At 44.0% G+C, this 21413-nt stretch overlaps 1 protein-coding gene across 1 annotated transcript; it reads right to left on the bottom strand.

Moving 5' to 3' along the window:
- Window positions 1–10731: 10731 nt before the first annotated feature.
- On the bottom strand, window positions 10732–16745 carry LOC311143586 (tumor necrosis factor receptor superfamily member EDAR-like; the record flags this gene model as incomplete). Its single annotated transcript, XM_084179437.1, has 6 exons — window positions 10732–11060; window positions 11190–11250; window positions 11357–11630; window positions 12973–13045; window positions 16370–16444; window positions 16547–16745. The coding sequence occupies 6 exons, from the start codon at window positions 16743–16745 to the stop codon at window positions 10732–10734; spliced, it is 1011 nt and encodes a 336-aa protein (XP_084035563.1).
- Between the last annotated feature and the right edge of the window lie 4668 nt (window positions 16746–21413).

The following is a 21413-nucleotide window of genomic DNA, read 5'->3' as shown; positions in this document are numbered from 1 at the left end:
ACATGTCATATCTGATCTGTCCTCCTCTGTAAAGAGCCCTGTTAGTCAGTACGTTGAATAAAATCTAATTGCAACTTACTCTGCTGGTTCGTCAGGGTGTTTGACCCTGTTCACCTTGGAATGTAAGGCAAACTGCCTATTATTATCCAGACTTTTCTAAAATGTTGGTCTTCATCACTTCACCTCACAAATATAAGTCCTGCATAAGTGTGTGGTGTTGGCAAGCAAGCGCTGCAGAATGGTCTTGTGGGGGTGCAGGTACCAGTTACTTTAGTAAGGCTCTATAACAGTCCTAAACACTTCTTACTGCTTCAGAACCTGTCACTAACTGATTTATTGACTATCATTAGTTACATTACTAACTATGGGCCCACAGTGGGTCTGCTATATGTCCTCCACACACACACACACGCACAGCCCCTGCGCAGCGTCAGGCCTTGAGCTGCGGTCCCTGTCATTTATGTTAGTGTTTCCCAGTGGAGCAGATCTCAGTGGAAACTCCGTTAAAGACTCCCTGGCCTCCAATCTGGCCAGTCTACCTCATTAGAACACTATTTACCTGTTTAACATCAGTGGCTACACTTCACCACAGATATAAAGTCACTCAATCATGTTGGAATTTACAGACCACCAAATGTATATTATTTCTCTGAGTTGGCTGAGTTATGAGATGGCAGCAGAGTGGTATGTGATGCAGTTAAAGCATTGTGCATCAGTTGTGTACCTGACTGTAAATCTAGTCCTGAGAGAGTGTACTGTGAGTGGAACAATGTGCTTGGTGAGAGAGCGAGCATGGCCACAGCAGCCTGTTCGTCTGGGCATTCACTCCTTATTAATGAAGAGGACAGGGTCTTGTCCTGAGCTCTCTGTCTCTCCCTGTACTATTCAGTGCCTCCCTCTAATCCTCTACTTTCTTATACACTATACAGTGGGTATAGAAAGTCACCACCCCCTATCAAAATGTTCACCTTTTGTTGCCTTACAGCCTGAAATGAAAACACATAAAATTAGACTTTTTCCGGCTTTATTTACACACAATATCCAAGTGAAAGAAAATAACCAACCACCTTCCAGATCACAAATCAAGCTAATTGGCATCCATCTGTGGTCAATTGTAGTTACTGATTAGTTCAGAATAAAAGCAATTGTTCATAGAGGACTCCACTGCTTAGTAGTGCAATTCAAAGCAAAGAATACACTATGGGCGGAAAGGTACTTTCAAAAGATCTACGAGCTAAAGTAGTGGAAAGGCACAAATCAGGGGATGGAGATAAAAATATTTCAAAGGCTTTGTCTAACCCTCGGAGCACAGTTAAGACCATTATTAAGAAGTGGAAGGTGTATAGCACCACCCAGACCCTGCGTAGATCAGGCCGTCCCTCCAAACTGGATGACCGGGCAAGGAGGAGACTGATCAGAGAGGCTACCAAGAAGCCAATGGCAACTTTGAAGGAGCTTCAGGCCTTTATGGCAAAGACTGGTCAATGTGTGCATGTGACCAGAATGTCACAAGCGCTCCACAAATCTGGCCTCTATGGAAGGGTGGCAAGAAAAAAAACACTCCAAACAAAAAAAAAGCCACATCAAGTCTCGTTTGAGCTTTGCCAAAAAGCACATTGTAGATTCCGAGGCCAAGTGGCAAAAGGTGCTGTTGTCAGATGAGACCAAAATTGAACTTTTTGGCTTGAACGCAAAACGAAAACCCAATACATCTTTCCACCCAAAGAACACCATGCCTACAGTAAAGAACGGCGGTGGCAGCATCCTGTTTTTGGGGTGTTTCTCTTCAGCAGGCACTTGTCAGGATAGAAGAGAAAATGGACAGTTCAAAATACCGACAGATTCTTGAGGAGAACCTGCAGCCCTCTGCCAGGAAGTTGAAAATGGGAAGATGGTTCACGTTTCAACATGACAATGACCCAAAGCACACCGCCAAAGTAACCGTACAGTGGCTGAAGGACAAGAAGGTGAATGTCCTTGAGTGGCCTAGTCAGAGCCCCGACCTAAATCCCATCGAGAATCTGTGGAATGACTTGAAGAGTGCAGTCCATGAGCGGTCACAATGCAATTTGACTGAGCTTGAACAATTCTGCAAGGAAGAATGGGAAAATATTGTCTAGGTGTGCAAAGTTAGTAGAGACGTATTCAAAGAGACTCGTGGCTGTAATTCAAGCAAAAGGTGGTTCCACCAAGTATTAACTCGGGGGTGTTCACTTATCCAAATACGGTATTTTACTGTTTTTTCAGAGTTTTGTAGATTTTTTTTTTTCTCACTTGGATATTGTGGGTTACTGTGTGTAAATAAAGCTGGAAAAAGTCTGATTTTATGTGTTTTCATTTCAGGCTGTAAGGCAACAAAATGTGAACATTTTGAAAAGGGGTGGTGACTTTCTATACCCACTGTATATGTATATATACAGTGGGGAGAACAAGTATTTGATACCCTGCCGATTTTGCAGGTTTTCCTACTTACAAAGCATGTAGAGGTCTGTCATTTTTTATCATAGGTACACTTCAACTGTGAGAGACGGAATCTAAAACAAAAATCCAGAAAATCACATTGTATGATTTTTAAGTAATTAATTTGCATTTTATTGCATGACATAAGTATTTGATACATCAGAAAAGCAGAACTTAATATTTGGTACAGAAACATTTGTTTGCAATTACAGAGATCATACGTTTCCTATAGGTTTTGACCAGGTTTGCACACACAGCAGCAGGGATTTTGTCCCACTCCTCCATACAGACTTCTCCAGATCCTTCAGGTTTCGGGGCTGTCGCTGGGCAATACGGACTTTCAGCTCCCTCCAAAGATTTTCTATTGGAGTCAGGTCTGGAGACTGGCTAGGCCACTCCAGGACCTTGAGATGCTTCTTACGGAGCCACTCCTTAGTCGCCCTGGCTGTGTGTTTCGGGTCGTTGTCATGCTGGAAGACCCATCTTCAATGCTCTTACTGAGGGATAGAGGTTGTTGGCCAAGATCTCGCGATACATGGCCCCATCCATCCTCCCCTCAATACGGTGCAGTCGTCCTGTCCCCTTTGCAGAAAAGCATCCCCAAAGAATGATGTTTCCACCTCCATGCTTCACGGTTGGGATGGTGTTCTTGGGGTTGTACTCATCTTTCTTCTTCCTCCAAACACGGTGAGTGGAGTTTAGACCAAAAAGCTCTATTTTTGTCTCATCAGACCACATGACCTTCTCCCATTCCTCCTCTGGATCATCCAGATGGTCATTGGGAAACTTCAGACAGGCCTGGACATGCGCTGGCTTGAGCAGGGGGACCTTGCGTGCGCTGCAGGATTTTAATCCATGACGGCGTAGTGTGTTACTAATGGTTTTCTTTGAGACTGTGGTCCCAGCTCTCTTCAGGTCATTGACCAGGTCCTGCCGTGTAGTTCTGGGCTGATCCCTCACCTTCATCATGATCATTGATGCCCCATGAGGTGAGATCTTGCATGGTGCCCCAGACCGAGGGTGATTGACCGTCATCTTGAACTTCTTCCATTTTCTAATAATTGCGCCAACAGTTGCCTTCTCACCAAGCTGCTTGCCTATTGTCCTGTAGCCCATCCCAGCCTTGTGCAGGTCTACAATTTTATCCCTGATGTCCTTACACAGCTCTCTGGTCTTGGCCATTGTGGAGAGGTTGGAGTCTGTTTGATTGAGTGTGTGGACAGTTGTCTTTTATACAGGTAACGAGTTCAAACAGGTGCAGTTAATACAGGTAATGAGTGGAGAACTAGAGGGCTTCTTAAAGAAAAACTAACAGGTCTGTGAGAGCCGGAATTCTTACTGGTTGGTAGGTAATCAAATACTTATGTCATGCAATAAAATGCAAATGAATTACTTAAAAATCATACAATGTGATTTTCTTTATTTTTGTTTTAGATTCCGTCTCTCACAGTTGAAATGTACCTATGATAAAAGGTACAGACCTCTACATGCTTTGTAAGTAGGAAAACCTGCAAAATCGGCAGTGTATCAAATACTTGTTCTCCCCACTGTATATATATATATATATATATATACACAAAGTATGTGGACACCCCTTCAAATTAGTGGATACGGCTATTTCAGCCACACCCGTTGCTGACAGGTGAATATTGAGCACATAGCCAATTGAGCACATAGCCATGTAATCTCCATACACAAACATTGGCAGTAGAATGGCCTTACTGAAGAGCTCAGTGACTTTCAACGTGGCACCGTCATAGGATGCCACCTTTCTAAGAAGTCAGTTCGTCAAATTTCTGCCCTGCTAGAGCTGCCCCGGTCAACTGTAAATGCTGTTATTGTGAAGTGGAAACACACACAAGCCTAAGATCACCATGCACAATGTCAAGCGTCGGCTGGAGTGGTGTAAAGCTCGCCGCCATTGGACTCTGGACCAGTGGAAACGCGTTCTCTGGAGTGATGAATCACACTTCACCATCTGACAGTCCGACGGCCGAATCTGGGTTTAGCGGATGCCAGGAGATCGCTACCTGCCCCAATGCATAGTGCCAACTGTAAAGTTTGGTGGAGGAGGAATAATGGTCTGGTGCTGTTTTTCATGGTTTGGGCTAGGCCCCTTTGTTCCAGTGAAGGGAAATCTTAACGCTACAGCATACAATGACATTCTAGACGATTCTGTGCTTCCATCTTTGTGGCAACAGTTTGGGGAAGGCCCTTTCCTGTTTCAGCATGACAATGCCCCTGTGCACAAAGCGAGGTCCATACAGAAATGGTTTGTTGAGATCGGTGTGGAAGAACATGACTTGCCTTCACAGAGAACTGACCTCAACCCCATCGAACACCTTTGGGATAAATTGGAAAGCCGACTGCGAGCCAGGCCTAATCGCCCAACATCAGTGCCCGACCCACTAATGCTCTTGTGGCTGAATGGAAGCAAGTCCACGCAGCAACGTTCCAACATCTAGTGGAAAGCCTTCCCAGAAGAGTGGAGGCTGTTATAGCAGCAACGGCGGGACCTACTCCATATTAATGCCTGTGATTTTGGAATGAGATATTCGACGAGCAGGTGTCCACATACTTTTGGTAATGTAGTGTAGGTCAGAACCGGAGAGACTAACAGACAGTAGCTAGTTGATACAGCACTAGTTTAACACATTAGTCCTCAGATGCCCTATCCTCTGCTGCCTCTGCTTCTAATGTAAGCTGTCTGTCATTGTGCTGTAATGTTGGATAAAGGCTTGTTTGGATTATGCAACATGCATGCTAGAAGGCTCTTTATATCTGGTGAAGGACTGTGTAGTGAGTAGTGAGTATGTTTTTCCTCCTAAAGTTATCTCTATGCTGCTGCATACCTTGGTTGGCTAGGGATAATACATTGTTTCCCATATTTGTCTGACAGTGATTAATAATTAATGACATCCACAGTGTTGGATTTTTCCCTGCATGTTCTGGGATTAGACAGCAACTGGCATTCATTATACACTGCTCAAAAAAATTAAGGGAACACTAAAATAACACATCCTAGATCTGAATGAATGAAATAATCTTATTAAATACTTTTTTCTTTACATAGTTGAATGTGCTGACAACAAAATCACACAAAAATTATCAATGGAAATCAAATTTATCAACCCATGGAGGTCTGGATTTGGAGTCACCCTCAAAATTAAAGTGGAAAACCACACTACAGGCTGATCCAACTTTGATGTAATGTCCTTAAAACAAGTCAAAATGAGGCTCAGTAGTGTGTGTGGCCTCCACGTGCCTGTATGACCTCCCTACAACGCCTGGGCATGCTCCTGATGAGGTGGCGGATGGTCTCCTGAGGGATCTCCTCCCAGACCTGGACTAAAGCATCCGCCAACTCCTGGACAGTCTGTGGTGCAACGTGGCGTTGGTGGATGGAGCGAGACATGATGTCCCAGATGTGCTCAATTGGATTCAGGTCTGGGGAACGGGCGGGCCAGTCCATAGCATCAATGCCTTCCTCTTGCAGGAACTGCTGACACACTTCAGCCACATGAGGTCTAGCATTGTCTTGCATTAGGAGGAACCCAGGGCCAACCGCACCAGCATATGGTCTCACAAGGGGTCTGAGGATCTCATCTCGGTACCTAATGACAGTCAGGCTACCTCTGGCGAGCACATGGAGGGCTGTGCGGCCCCCCAAAGAAATGCCACCCCACACCATGACTGACCCACCGCCAAACCGGTCATGCTGGAGGATGTTGCAGGCAGCAGAACGTTCTCCACGGCGTCTCCAGAACGTTCTGTCACATCTGTCACATGTGCTCAGTGTGAACCTGCTTTCATCTGTGAAGAGCACAGGGCGCCAATGGCGAATTTGCCAATCTTGGTGTTCTCTGGCAAATGCCAAACGTCCTGCACGGTGTTGGGCTGTAAGCACAACCCCCACCTGTGGACGTCGGGCCCTCATACCACCCTCATGGAGTCTGTTTCTGACCGTTTGAGCAGACACATGCACATTTGTGGCCTGCTGGAGGTCATTTTGCAGGGCTCTGGCAGTGCTCCTCCTGCTCCTCCTTGCACAAAGGCGGAGGTAGCAGTCCTGCTGCTGGGTTGTTGCCCTCCTACGGCCTCCTCCACGTCTCCTGATGTACTGGCCTGTCTCCTGGTAGCGCCTCCATGCTCTGGACACTACGCTGACAGACACAGCAAACCTTCTTGCCACAGCTCGCATTGATGTGCCATCCTGGATGAGCTGCACTACCTGAGCCACTTGTGTGGGTTGTAGACTCCGTCTCATGCTACCACTAGAGTGAAAGCACCGCCAGCATTCAAAAGTGACCAAAACATCAGCCAGGAAGCATAGGAACTGAGAATTTGTCTGTGGTCACCACCTGCAAAACCAGTCCTTTATTGGAGGTGTCTTGCTAATTGCCTATAATTTCCACCTGTTGTCTATTCCATTTGCACAACAGCATGTGACATTTATTGTCAATCAGTGTTGGACAGTTTGATTTCACAGAAGTGTGATTGACTTGGAGTTACATTGTGTTGTTTAAGTGTTCCCTTTATTTTTTTGAGCAGTGTATAATCAATAGATACTACTGGACCAACATTAGGATATAGGATGTCACTGTACTAGCAACATAAAGATATAGGATGTATGAGATATACAGTGGGGGAAAACGTATTTAGTCAGCCACCAGCTGTGCAAGTTCTCCCACTTAAAAAGATGAGAGAGGCCTGTAATTTTCATCATAGGTACACGCCAACTATGACAGACAAATTGAGAAAAAAATATCCAGAAAATCACATTGTAGGATTTTTAATTAATTTATTTGCAAATTATGGTGGAAAACAAGTATTTGGTCACCTACAAACAAGCAAGATTTCTGGCTCTCACAGACCTGTAACTTCTTCTTTAAGAGGCTCCTCTGTCCTCCACTCGTTACCCGTATTAATGGCACCTGTTTGAACTTGTTATCAGTATAAAAGACACCTGTCCACAACCTCAAACAGTCACAATCCAAACTCCACTATGGCCAAGACCAAAGAGCTGTCAAAGGACACCAGAAACAAAATTGTAGACCTGCACCAGGCTGGGAAGACTGAATCTGCAATAGGTAAGCAGCTTGGTTTGAAGAAATCAACTGTGGGAGCAATTATTAGGAAATGGAAGACATACAAGACCACTGATAATCTCCCTCGATCTGGGGCTCCACGCAAGATCTCACCCCGTGGGGTCAAAATGATCACAAGAACGGTGAGCAAAAATCTCAGAACCACACGGGGGGACCTAGTGAATGACCTGCAGAGAGCTGGGACCAAAGTAACAAAGCCTACCATCAGTAACACACTACGCCGCCAGGGACTCAAATCCTGCAGTGCCAGACGTGTCCCCCTGCTTAAGCCAGTACATGTCCAAGCCCGTCTGAAGTTTGCAAGAGTGCATTTGGATGATCCAGAAGAGGATTGGGAGAATGTCATATGGTCAGATGAAACCAAAATAGAACTTTTTGGTAAAAACTCAATGCTGAGTTGCATCCAAAGAACACCATACCTACTGTGAAGCATGGGGGTGGAAACATCATGCTCTGGGGCTGTTTTTCTGCAAAGGGACCAGGACGACTGATCCGTGTAAAGGAAAGAATGAATGGGGCCATGTATCGTGAGATTTTGAGTGAAAACCTCCTTCCATCAGCAAGGGCATTGAAGATGAAACGTGGCTGGGTCTTTCAGCATGACAATGATCCCAAACACACCGCCCGGGCAACGAAGGAGTGGCTTCGTAAGAAGCATTTCAAGGTCCTGGAGTGGCCTAGCCAGTCTCCAGATCTCAACCCCATAGAAAATCTTTGGAGGGAGTTGAAAGTCCGTGTTGCCCAGCGACAGCCCCAAAACATCACTGCTCTAGAGGAGATCTGCATGGAGGAATGGGCCAAAATACCAGCAACAGTGTGTGAAAACCTTGTGAAGACTTACAGAAAACATTTGACCTGTGTCATTGCCAACAAAGGGTATATAACAAAGTATTGAGAAACTTTTGTTATTGACCAAATACTTATTTTCCACCCTAATTTGCAAATAAATTCATTAAAAATCCTACAATGTGATTTTCTGGATTTTTTTTTCTTCATTTTGTCTGTCATAGTTGACGTGTACCTATGATGAAAATTACAGGCCTCTCTCATCTTTTTAAGTGGGAGAACTTGCACAATTGGTGGCTGACTAAATACTTTTTTTCCCCACTGTATGAAACAAGCTGGAGCCCTGTTTGGGAATAAGAAGAAGCAAGTATGTAATGGTGGAAAATGTGTATGTGTGTGCATGCTTGTGTTAGGTGTGTGTGTGTTAGGTGTTAGTGAGCAACTGTTGGTGTTCACAGTGGAAGGAAACTGGTAGGCAACTGGTAGGTGTGTGTGTGTTAGCAGGTACAGTAACTAGCTGAGCTGTATGAAGCTTGACTGTTTGTTGGCACTCCCTGCCCTCAGGAGTCCAGCTCTCTGTCTCACCTCGTTACACTCACGCTAAGTCAAGCACTAATAACTGGCCCTCAGGGGCCTGAAACACCCACACCTAAGTAGAAAAGAATTCTCTCTAGCTGAGCTATTTGAAATCTGATGATCCAAGTGTACTCCAGCCTCGTCACAGCTGACAGTCTATTCTCTGTACACCTCACATCTCAGGCCAGTAGAGAGATGGACATCATGATTTATCACAAACGATGGCTGTGTGATGTCTTGGCAGACAGACTAGCATGGCAGAGCCTGGTTAGGGTACATATGATGCTTCAAGGTCTGATGTCATGATGTCATACTGAAATAGATATAGAGTAACCAGGTTTCCACCAATACCGGCTGTAGTGTAAACCTCTCGAGTAATCTGAGATCTATGGTAATTGGCTATTCCAGCAGATTCCTCTTCTTTGAGAGAATAGTTTTACGACAACAGAACACATGACATCATTTATGTAAACTACAAGAGGGAAAATAAGTGGTATTATTATTGGAATAACTGTTAACAAAACCTTTGTTAAAGCGTCAAAATATCCTGTTATCTGTTTATCTTAATCAAAATAAATAAAATCATGGACTCTTTAAATTGATACTTCTTTATTGATGCATACAGTATGTACAATAATAAGTTATATATACACTTACATTTGTTTCCATGAAAAATAGTTTTTTTTCTATAGTCTAATCTGTGGAGCTTTGTGATACTGAGGTAAAAGAACCAGGTTCTGTACATACAGTACAGTCAATCATCTTCTGTCATTAAACAACCTCCCTAAACTACTAGCCATCTGACGCTGTGTTTGGATTGGAATGAACAAGGATCAACTAAAATAAGCTATTATGGATACCTGCTAAATGATGAGCATTGTACATGCACATTTATGATTCATATACACTACCGGAGTCCAGCCCCTTTAAACGTGGCTAAATTGAAACACCAGAGCAGTGAAAACACACTGAGAGATGGGATTGTGCCTCCCCAGTCACTCAATAGAAACAGTATACATGGAGGTATAGAAAGCCACCATTAAAACAATATAAGCCAAACACACATTCTCTTGTTCCTGAAACGTCTGTAGCTAGGAGCTTATCACCATTAGCTGATATATGCTGAATGGCACAAAATGGCTGCCGTCCTGTGGCATCACCCCGCATAGCATCAGAGCCAGGCTGACCATAGCGTAGTGCAGCGCTGGGTCTCCTGGAGTCCTGTCTTCCTGCATTTCTCAGGCTGCAGAAGGCCTAGTCTGTAAGCTAAGCAGTCTCTTTAATGGCCTCTGGCATCTGGTCTTTACTGGTTCATTGGTTTTAGTGGTTAATTAGGTGCTGAAAGTCTTGACTGTAAACCACAACGTTATTAGATCAGACTGCCACAAGTCAATCAATTAGAGCCAGCGGTAGCAGCTGACTGCTGGGGGAGCGGTGGGGGCAGGCGGGGTATGAGAGGATCTGGGTCCATGGGGATCCTGGCAGAGAAGAGGTCCTTTATGCCATTTTCAAAATCTCATTATAAAATGTAATTTATATAAAATATTTATATTTTTTGTTATAAAAAGCTTTTGTCGAGGCGTCCAGCGCAGTTAATTGCCAGTCCATTGCCAGAGGGAGACAGAGAGACGAGAGAGAAATAGAAGGAGAGCGATCTGAAATCTAGGAAGGCCTACTGACATCCTTCATGTGGAGGGGTACAGGTGTTTGTTTGTGAATGTATGTGTGTGGGCATGTGCACATGGGTGTACTGCATCTGTGCATAAACGTGTGTTCATGTGTGTATGAGTGTGTGTGGGAGTCAGACGCTTGCACAGCGCGGTGAGGACAGAGGAACAGTGTGTGTGTCTCCTCCTCCCAGTACATCAGAACACAGTGACTCCACAGCATCCAGTCTCTCTATCTGCACCAGTCTGGTGAGCAGGTCTGGGATGCTGTAGCCGGCTGTACTGATCCTTTCAAACAGCTGCAGGCCGTCACTCATCCCTCCGATCTCATCCCTCTTCAGGCCAAAGCTCTCTGCCAGGTGTCTCCAGGTCTTCACCACGGCTGCCTCGCTACTGTAGGAGGAGCTCAGCATACGACTGGCCTTCTCCAGACAGTCAAATGGTAGTTCTGTAGGACTCAGACCTGGGGAGAGGAAGGGAGGGTTAGGGATGTGTGTTGTGGCAAGAGTCCAGCATACAAGTTTCCTTCGCTAGACAGTCGAAGGGTAGTTCTATAGGGCTGAAGCCCGGGGGTGTACTTGTAAGTACTCACCCTCGGCCACACTGCAGGCTCTAGCATACAGATCCAGGATCTTTTTCCTCCGGCTCTGAATCTGTAGGAAGAGAGAGAGCGAAAGGTTGAGTAAGTTATAAAGTAATTACATTGCAATACATTGTAAAAGTACATAGTTAGATGTGAATGACTGTGATCTCTCTCACCCCTGTAGCCTTGTTGTTGTTGTTGTTATTGATGATGTTAGCGTTGCCATTGCTAATGTTGTTAGCGTTGATAGGGCTGGTGGGGTTGGATCCAGTCTTATCCCTGTCGAGGAGCCCTAGAGAGAGCAGGCAGAGGTCCGGCTTATTGCCCAGGTTCAGGAGACAGAGGCTGGGGTTAGGATCAGCCGCTCCCTGCCTCTCCAAGGCTGCCTCCTCATCACTGTCCATACTACGACTCAACAGCTGCTCGTTCTCTGACGATGCATCATTCTCACTGGGGAGGACAGAGAAAAGGAAGTTGAGTTGTCAAAACTCAATATCAGTCAGCATAATAACAGTAAGCCTTCATGACCTTATCAACTGATATTTTGCAGTGTCTAGTTATTCTAATGTGCTGTAGCTTCATCCTTATTGTTATACTGCAAATAGCCTCATGTTTTAGATTACATATTTAGCGTCAGATCCACAGAATGCTATTGACAGTGTGTGTAACACTGGGAAGTTCTCCCAAAAACACCTTGTTGACAAAGATTCTCAGAGATGCGCACACAATAGCATTGTTTCACAGGCACATGCACGCTCTCACACACACACACACACACACACACACACACACACACACACAGACAGGCATTGTTTCCTAGTCACCCTACACCCACTCAGGCAGCTAAGACAGTGAGTTAGTACATCCTCTGGCATGCAGCTAGCCACATTGTTTACCACTACTGAGTCTGGCTAGGTGATGTAATGCTAATGTTAATGTGTGTGCTATCGTGTGTGTTGACATGTGAATAGGTCATACAGACCATATACAGTGTGTGTACATATGACTTGTGATACTGTGTGTATGACACAAACTCATCCTCTGTGTCTACCCATGTTTACATGAGTGTGTATGTATCTTCTCCTTGCTATACCTGTCTGTCTGTCATAAAGAAAGGCTTCATTGTATGCTAGTGTGGGGTTGAGACAGACAGACAGACAGACAGACAGACAGACAGACAGACAGACAGACAGACAGACAAAGGGAGGAGAGGAGAGGACAGAGAGGGGAAGGGTTTAGGGTTTGGCTGGGCTATAGAGTCATTATCTCTCTATCTCTCTTCACTTCTCTTTGCCTCTCTCTCTCCTACCCACCCTCCCCTCTCTCATTCTCTCTCTATATATCTCCCCCACACCCTTCTCCATCCCTCCTCCAGGGCCAATCTGTGCTCAGCTAGTTCACCCTCCAAAGCCAGAATCACTTTGCTTCAGAAAAATCCTCAGTTTTTCCATGACCCACACAAGGGGGCACATACACACACTGTCTCCCCACTAAAAGGGCTAGCAGCGATGCTCTGCTGCAGTGACTTGTCCTGTGGTAGTGTAATTATGGGCAGATCCCGAAAAACAGATAAAAGAACCTCTCTGTCTCTGAGGCCCCCAGTCAATCCCTACACACACACACACATGCACACAAACACGCTTGCAGACAAGCACACAAACACACTCAAACGCACAAACACATACAGACAGACCCAAACATGATCTGAACGATATTGGTAACCAATACACATCATTTGCGTTTGTCTGTTCAGTTTGATGTGTCATGTGTGCTGGTGATCAGGATACCTTACCTTTTCACCGTCTTCGGAGGCGTGGGTTTGAGTTTGTCGAATTCATCCTTTTCAGAGAAAATTACAACGTTGTCTGAAATAAATAAAAAATAAATTTATAAAATATATAAATTAGGATGCTTAATAAGTGACACAATCAACAAATACACTACAAGCAAAAGTGTGTGGACACCTGCTCATCGAACATCTCATTCCAAAATCATGGGCATTAATATGGAGTTGGTCCCCCCTTTGCCTTCTGGGAAGGCTTTCCACTAGATGTTGGAACATTGCTGCGGGGACTTGCTTCCATTCATCCACAAGAGCATTAGTGAGGACGGGCACTGATGTTGGGCGATTAGGCCTGGCTCACAGTCGCCGTTCCAATTCATCCCAAAGGTGTTCGATGGGGTTGAGGTCAGTGCTCTGTGCAGGTCAGTCATGTTCTTCCACAAACTGTTGCCACAAAGTTGGAAGCACAGAATTGTCTATAGTGTCATTGTCTGCTGTAGCGTTAAGATTTCCCTTCACTGGAACTAAGGGGCCTAGCCCGAACCATGAAAAACAGCCCCAGACCATTATTCCTCCTCCACCAAACTTTACAGTTGGCACTATGCATTGGGGCAGGTAGCGTTCTCCTGGCATCCGCCAAACCCAGATTCGGCCATCGGACTGTCAGATGGTGAAGCGTGATTCATCACTCCAGAGAACACGTTTCCGCTGGTCCAGAGTCCAATGGCGGCGAGCTTTACACCACTCCAGCTGACGCTTGGCGTTGCCATGGTGATTTTAGGCTTGTGTGCAGCTGCTCAGCCATGGAAACCCATTTCATGAAGCTCCCAATGAACAGTTCTTGTGCTGACATTGCTTCCAGAGGCAGTTTGGAACTCTGTAGTGAGTGTTGCAACCGAGGACAGACCATTTTTACGCGCTACGCAGTTCAGCACTCGGCGGTCCCGTTCTGTGAGCTTGTGTGGCCTACCACTTCATGGCTGAGCAGTTGTTGCTCCTAGACGTTTCCACTTCACAATAACAACACTTACAGTTGACCGGGGCAGCTCTAGCAGGGCAGACATGTGACGTACTGACTTGTTGGAAAGGTGGCATCCTATGACGGTGCCACGTTAAAAATCACTGAGCTCTTTAGTAAGGCCATTCTACTGCTAATGTTTGTCTATGGAGATTGCATGGCTGTGTGCTCGATTTTATACACCTGTCCGCAACGGATGTGGCTGAAATAGCCGAATCCACTAATTTGTATATATAGTGTATTAAAGATATCCCATTACTCAACAATATGAAAGCAGATCTATTTAAATGGAACAATCTTCCCATAAATCTTACAGGCAGAATAAACCTCTTCAGAATAGCATGGCTCCCAAAGTTTTTACATTTATTCTCGGTAATACCAATCACCCCACCGAAGACATTCTTTAAAAAAAGTTTACTTGGCCATAACATACTTTATATGGGAAAATAAAACTCATAGAATGAATGAAAAATACGTTTTACATCTCCCTAAGTCTGAGAGTGGTTTTAACCTTCCAGACTTGGAATTGTATCAACTCGCCACCCAAGGCTTTTACTTGCGACATATTTAAATGCACTAAAGAGTAACAATTGGTACATATTGAAGATGTGTATGCTCATCCCCAGAATATTTTTAGATGTCTATTTTCAAAGGATAAAGCTAAGAACATTAACAACTTTATAGTTTATTTTTATTTGTTATTTAACCTTTATTTAACTAGTTAACCTTTATTGTCATAGTTAAGAACACTATAACAATATGGAAGAAAATGAAACGTATTCTACAAGAACCAATATCACTCCCAAACAACACAACCCTATGGAACAATCCTTGGATAGTTTTTCTGAATGCACCGATAAATTGGTCCTTATACGGAAAACTAAAGGCATAAAAACCATAAATGACTTGGTAATAGGAAATAATTTATTTCCATGACAGAATTAAAAAGCAATTTTGGACTGACCAATGTAGATATTTTCAAATACATGCAACTTAAAAGTTTAATATCACTAAATTTTGATTTGAAATCTTTTGGACATCAGAGCAATCTTGAGGGAATCTTATTTGAGTCAGCAAAGTATATTCATATGATAGGTAAGATAAACAAAACCTTACAGAGAGCATATCCAACTGACAACCTCTTAGAAAAAATATATAAAATATTGGAACCAAGAATTAAAAAGAATTGATTGAGGAAATGTTGGAACATAACTATGAAATTACAGTTAACAAAAATGTACACTTAATCCAATATAAACAAATGTATAGAATGTATTATACAGGAGACAAAATGCACAAATTCTACATCACAATGATATCATGTCTTAAGTGTAAAACTAACAATGACTCAATAATCGATGCTATAAAGTCCAAAAGTTTATCAAAATATTGAAAAAGCGTGCGCAACGGAGAGTAACAATATTTGAGGACATGTGGTGTAGAGTAGTGCAGGCACTGGAGATAGGGCTGAGAACAGGTGGGTCTGAGCAGCTGTGATGTCGTTGATGTTTGTGTGTGTCTGTATGTGGTCTTTTTTGTTTTGTTTATCAAACGTTATTTCTCACACAGTTGCGTGAATAATGGTAAAAGTCAGAAACAATCATCAAAATAACCAGGGGAACAGAGGGCCCATTATTTTCTAAATGAATCAATTACAGGACTGTAGTGTTCAAATGCAATCACATGAAAGTTTAAAGCCTGTAAGTGTCTGACACTGCCAGCCTAGATGGACTATGCCTCAGAGACGCCACATCAGACAGACACTCATAGCTCCCAGCTATACCACAGATGTCAATCATAGAGACTTACGAAACAGCTGCTCAATACACACACACATGCGCGCACACACACTTTCCCCAATACATAAACACGCACTTTGTATTGCTTTCACCAATACACTTAGAAAATGTAAACATACATTCAGTTTCGTGAATAAAACACTTACGTTTGATTCTTAATTTGCAAACCTAAATACACAAGGTTGATTTCTAAACCTAAAGGACTGTATGTATAACTATTGCCATACCAGAGGTAAAATGGTAGGCCTATGTGAGATACCAGTAGGTGTATTATTGTGAGGTAGATAACCCCTGAATGAGTTGTTAACATTATAGTTTGTGAGAGGGGAACACTGATGGCCTACAGCTAGTGCTACAGTTTAATCTAAACATTCCACCATACTGCGCTCACTCAGTGTCAAACCCGCAGACACCAGGCATGACAGACAGCCACCACGTATGAGAATGCCTTTATGTTAGTAATAGACTAGACTATAGATTAAGCCTGGGGCCCCAGCCGGTACTATGCATGATGTTAATTGAGTGTTGTATTGTGTGGTTTTCTGTTCCCTGAGGTAGCATTTTGTATAGCTGTGTTGTAGTGTCTCACCTGGAACATCTTTCTTGTCCTCTTGTTTGTTGGTCTGAGCCTCCACAGCCTTCACCACCTGACCAGAGCAGCATGCTGCACACAGAGAGAGAGAACGTTTAGTGATTGTGCACACTGATGTCCTATCTAACACAGGGAGGGAACCCAACTGAAACTGTGTGTGTATGTGAGTGTTACCCTGTCCGCTGGGCTTGGCTTTGAGGATATAAAACATGATGATGAGGACGATGGCAATGGCCATGATGAAGATGGTTGACATGGCGATGATGAGAGCGGTTGCTAGGTGACCCTGTCCTGTGGAGTCTTTGTGAGGGTGAGGGAACATGGTGGTTGAGACACTGGGAACTTTGCCTGACGACACAACTTTGGTAAGCATGCCTGGAACACACAGATACAACAGAGTTACTACACACATACTACACAGGTAATTCATCTAACGGAAGCCATGTCCCTCATGATGCTTTACCCCTCAGGGGTGCGTGCTTAGTCCCCTCCTGTACTCCCTGTTCACCCACGACTGCGTGGCCGCGCATGACTCCAGCACCATCATTAAGTTTACCGACAACACGACAGTGGTAGGCCTGATCACTGATGATGATGAGGGAGCCTATAGGGAGGAGGTCAGAGACCTGGCAGTGTGGTGCCAGGACAACAACCTCTCCCTCAACATCAGCAAGACAAAGGAGCTGATCGTGGACTACAGGAAACGGAGAGCCGAGGACACCCCCATTCACATCGAAGGGGCTGTAGTGGAGCAGGATCTATCATGTTCCAAACACACCAACATACACTACCAGTCAAAAGTTTGGACACACCTACTCATTCAAGGGTTTTTATTTATTTTTACTATTTTTAACATTATAGAATAATAGTGAAGACATCAAAACTATGAAATAACACATATGGAATCATGTAGTAACGAAAAAAGTGTTCAACAAATCAAAATATATTTTATATTTGAGATTCTTCAAATAGCCACCCTTTGCCTTGATGACAGCTTTGCACACTCTTGGCATTCTCTCAACCAGCTTCATGAGGTAGTCACCTGGAATGCCTTTCAATTAACAGGTGTGCCTTCTTAAAAGTTCATTTGTGGAATTTCTTTCCTTCTTAATGCGTTTGAGCCAATCAGTTGTGCTGTGACAAGGTAGAGGGGGTATACAGAAGATAGCCCTATTTGGTAAAAGACCAAGTCCATATTATGGCAAGAACAGCTCAAATAAGCAAAGAGAAACGACAGTCCATCATTACTTTAAAATATGAAGGTCAGTCAATCCGGAAAATTTCAAGAACTTTGAAAGTTTCTTCAAGTGCAGTCGCAAAAACCATCAAGCACTATGATGAAACTGGCTCTCATGAGGACCACCACAGGAATGGAAGACCCAGAGTTACCTCTGCTGCAGAGGATAAGTTCATTAGAGTTACCAGCCTCAGAAATTGCAGCCCAAATAAATGTTTCACAGAGTTCAAGTCACAGACACATTTCAACATCAACTGTTCAGAGGAGACTGTGTGAATCAGGCCTTCATGGTCGAATTGCTGCAAAGAAACCACTACTAAAGGACACCAATAAGAAGAAGAGACTTGCTTGGGCCAAGAAACACGAGCAATGGACATTAGACCGGTGGAAATGTGTCCTTTGGTCTGGAGTCCAAATTTGAGATTTTTGGTTCCAACCGCCGTGTCTTTGTGAGACACGGTGTGGGTGAACGGATGATCTCCGCATGTGTAGTTCCCACCGCAAAGCATGGAGGAGGAGGTGTTATGGTGTGGGGGTGCTTTGCTGGTGACACTGTCTGTGATTTATTTAGAATTCAAGGCACACTTAACCAGCATGGCTACCACAGCATTCTGCAGCGATACGCCATCCCATCTGGTTTGGGCTGAGTGGGACTATCATTTGTTTTTCAACAGGACAATGACCCAACACACCTCCAAGCTGTGTAAGGGCTATTTTACCAAGAAGGAGAGTGATGGAGTGCTGCATCAGATGACCTGGCCTCCACAATCCCCCGACATCAACCCAATTGAGATGGTTTGGGATGAGTCGGACAGCAGAATAAAGAAAAAGCAGCCAACAAGTGCTAAGCATATGTGGGAACTCATTCAAGACTGTTGGAAAAACATTCCAGGTGAAGCTGGTTGAGAGAATGCCAAGAGTGTGCAAAGCTGTCATCAAGGCAAAGAGTGGCTATTTGAAAAATCTCAAATATAAAAACACTTTCTTGGTTACTACATGATTCGATATGTGTTATTTCATAGTTTTGATGTCTTCACTATTATTCTACAATGTAGAAAATAGTAAAAGTTAAGAAAAACCATTGAATGAGTAGGTGTGTCCAAACTTTTGACTGGTACTGTAGTTGTGAAAAGCGCACAACAACGCCTCTTCCCCCTTTGGAGGCTGAAAAGACTTGGCATGGGCCCTCAGTTCCTCAAAACGTTATACAGCTGCAAAATTGAGAGCATCTTGACTGGCTTCATCAACACTTGGTATGGCAACTGCTTGGCATCCGACCGCAAGGCACTACAGAGGGTAGTGCGTTCGGCCCAGTACATCACTGGGGCCGAGCTCCCTGCCATCCAGGACCTCTATACCAGGCAGTGTCAGAGGAAGACCCTAAAAATTGTCAAAGACTCGAGCCACCCAAGTCATAGACTGATCTCTCTGCTTCCACACGGCAAGTGGTACAGATGCACCAAGTCTGGAACCAACAGGACACTGAACAGGTTCTACCCGCAAGCCATAAGACTGCTAAATAGTTAGTCCAGGTAGCTATTTGGTTAACTATTTAACTATCTGCACTGACCCTTTTTGAACTAACTTTTTGACTCATCACATACGCTGCCGCTACTGTTTACTATCTGTCACTTTATTCCTAGCTATATGTACAGTGGGGGAAAAAAGTATTTAGTCAGCCACCAGCTGTGCAAGTTCTCCCACTTAAAAAGATGAGAGAGGCCTGTAATTTTCATCATAGGTACACGTCAACTATGACAGACAAATTGAGATTTTTTTTCTCCAGAAAATCACATTGTAGGATTTTTTATGAATTTATTTGCAAATTATGGTGGAAAATAAGTATTTGGTCACCTACAAACAAGCAAGATTTCTGGCTCTCACAGACCTGTAACTTCTTCTTTAAGAGGCTCCTCTGTCCTCCACTCGTTAACTGTATTAATGGCACCTGTTTGAACTTGTTATCAGTATAAAAGACACCTGTCCACAACCTCAAACAGTCACACTCCAAACTCCACTATGGCCAAGACCAAAGAGCTGTCAAAGGACACCAGAAACAAAATTGTAGACCTGCACCAGGCTGGGAAGACTGAATCTGCAATAGGTAAGCAGCTTGGTTTGAAGAAATCAACTGTGGGAGCAATTATTAGGAAATGGAAGACATACAAGACCACTGATAATCTCCCTCGATCTGGGGCTCCACGCAAGATCTCACCCCGTGGGGTCAAAATGATCACAAGAACGGTGAGCAAAAATCTCAGAACCACACGGGGGGACCTAGTGAATGACCTGCAGAGAGCTGGGACCAAAGTAACAAAGCCTACCATCAGTAACACACTACGCCGCCAGGGACTCAAATCCTGCAGTGCCAGACGTGTCCCCCTGCTTAAGCCAGTACATGTCCAGGCCCATCTGAAGTTTGCTAGAGTGCATTTGGATGATCCAGAAGAGGATTGGGAGAATGTCATATGGTCAGATGAAACCAAAATAGAACTTTTTGGTAAAAACTCAACTCGTCGTGTTTGGAGGACAAAGAATGCTGAGTTGCATCCAAAGAACACCATACCTACTGTGAAGCATGGGGGTGGAAACATCATGCTTTGGGGCTGTTTTTCTGCAAAGGGACCAGGACGACTGATCCGTGTAAAGGAAAGAATGAATGGGGCCATGTATCGTGAGATTTTGAGTGAAAACCTCCTTCCATCAGCAAGGGCATTGAAGATTAAACGTGGCTGGGTCTTTCAGCATGACAATGATCCCAAACACACCGCCCGGGCAACGAAGGAGTAGCTTCGTAAGAAGCATTTCAAGGTCCTGGAGTGGCCTAGCCAGTCTCCAGATCTCAACCCCATAGAAAATCTTTGGAGGGAGTTGAAAGTCCGTGTTGCCCAGCGACAGCCCCAAAACATCACTGCTCTAGAGGAGATCTGCATGGAGGAATGGGCCAAAATATCAGCAACAGTGTGTGAAAACCTTGTGAAGACTTACAGAAAACGTTTGACCTGTGTCATTGCCAACAAAGGGTATATAACAAAGTATTGAGAAACTTTTGCTATTGACCAAATACTTATTTTCCACCATAATTTGCAAATAAATTCATAAAAAATCCTACAATGTGATTTTCTGGAGAAAAAAATTCTCATTTTGTCTGTCATAGTTGACGTGTACCTATGATGAAAATTACAGGCCTCTCTCATCTTTTTAAGTGGGAGAACTTGCACAATTGGTGGCTGACTAAATACTTTTTTCCCCCACTGTACATATTTACCTCAATTACCTCGTACCCCTGCACATCGACTTGAACTGGTAGCCCTTGTATATAGCCAAGTTATCATTAATCATTGTGTATCTATTACTACTTTTATTATTATGTGTTTTAATATTTCTCTATTTTCTTTCTCTCTGCATTGTTGGGAAGGGCCCGTAAGTAACCATCTTTCTCTCTCTCTCTCTCTCTCTCTCTCTCTCTCTCTCTCTCTCTCTCTACTCTCTCTCTCCCTTCGCTCACTTGTTCTCTTCTCTCTGTTTCTCTGTCTGTTGTACTATGATCGTTTTTAATTTAGCTGTAAACTCCTGACAGATCATAAATCAACCTGTCATTTTTTTTTTATCAGTCCTCTCCTCTCAGGCGTCAGGACTGGTACTACCCAGGCCCTGTGGTCACATACACTCGGACAACTTTAGCATTTTAGCCTTTCCCTAACCATAACCTTTTAACCTAACTCCTAACCTTAACCCCTAACGCTCACCCCTAGAGCTAACATTAGCCAGCTAGCTAACATTAGCATTAGCCACCTAGTCACC

The sequence above is a fragment of the Coregonus lavaretus genome (genome assembly GCF_964263955.1).
Source record: "Coregonus lavaretus genome assembly, chromosome: 16".
Classification (NCBI taxonomy): domain Eukaryota; kingdom Metazoa; phylum Chordata; class Actinopteri; order Salmoniformes; family Salmonidae; genus Coregonus; species Coregonus lavaretus.
Note: the sequence above shows the minus strand (reverse complement) of the source record. Positions and strands in the feature narration are given on the sequence as shown.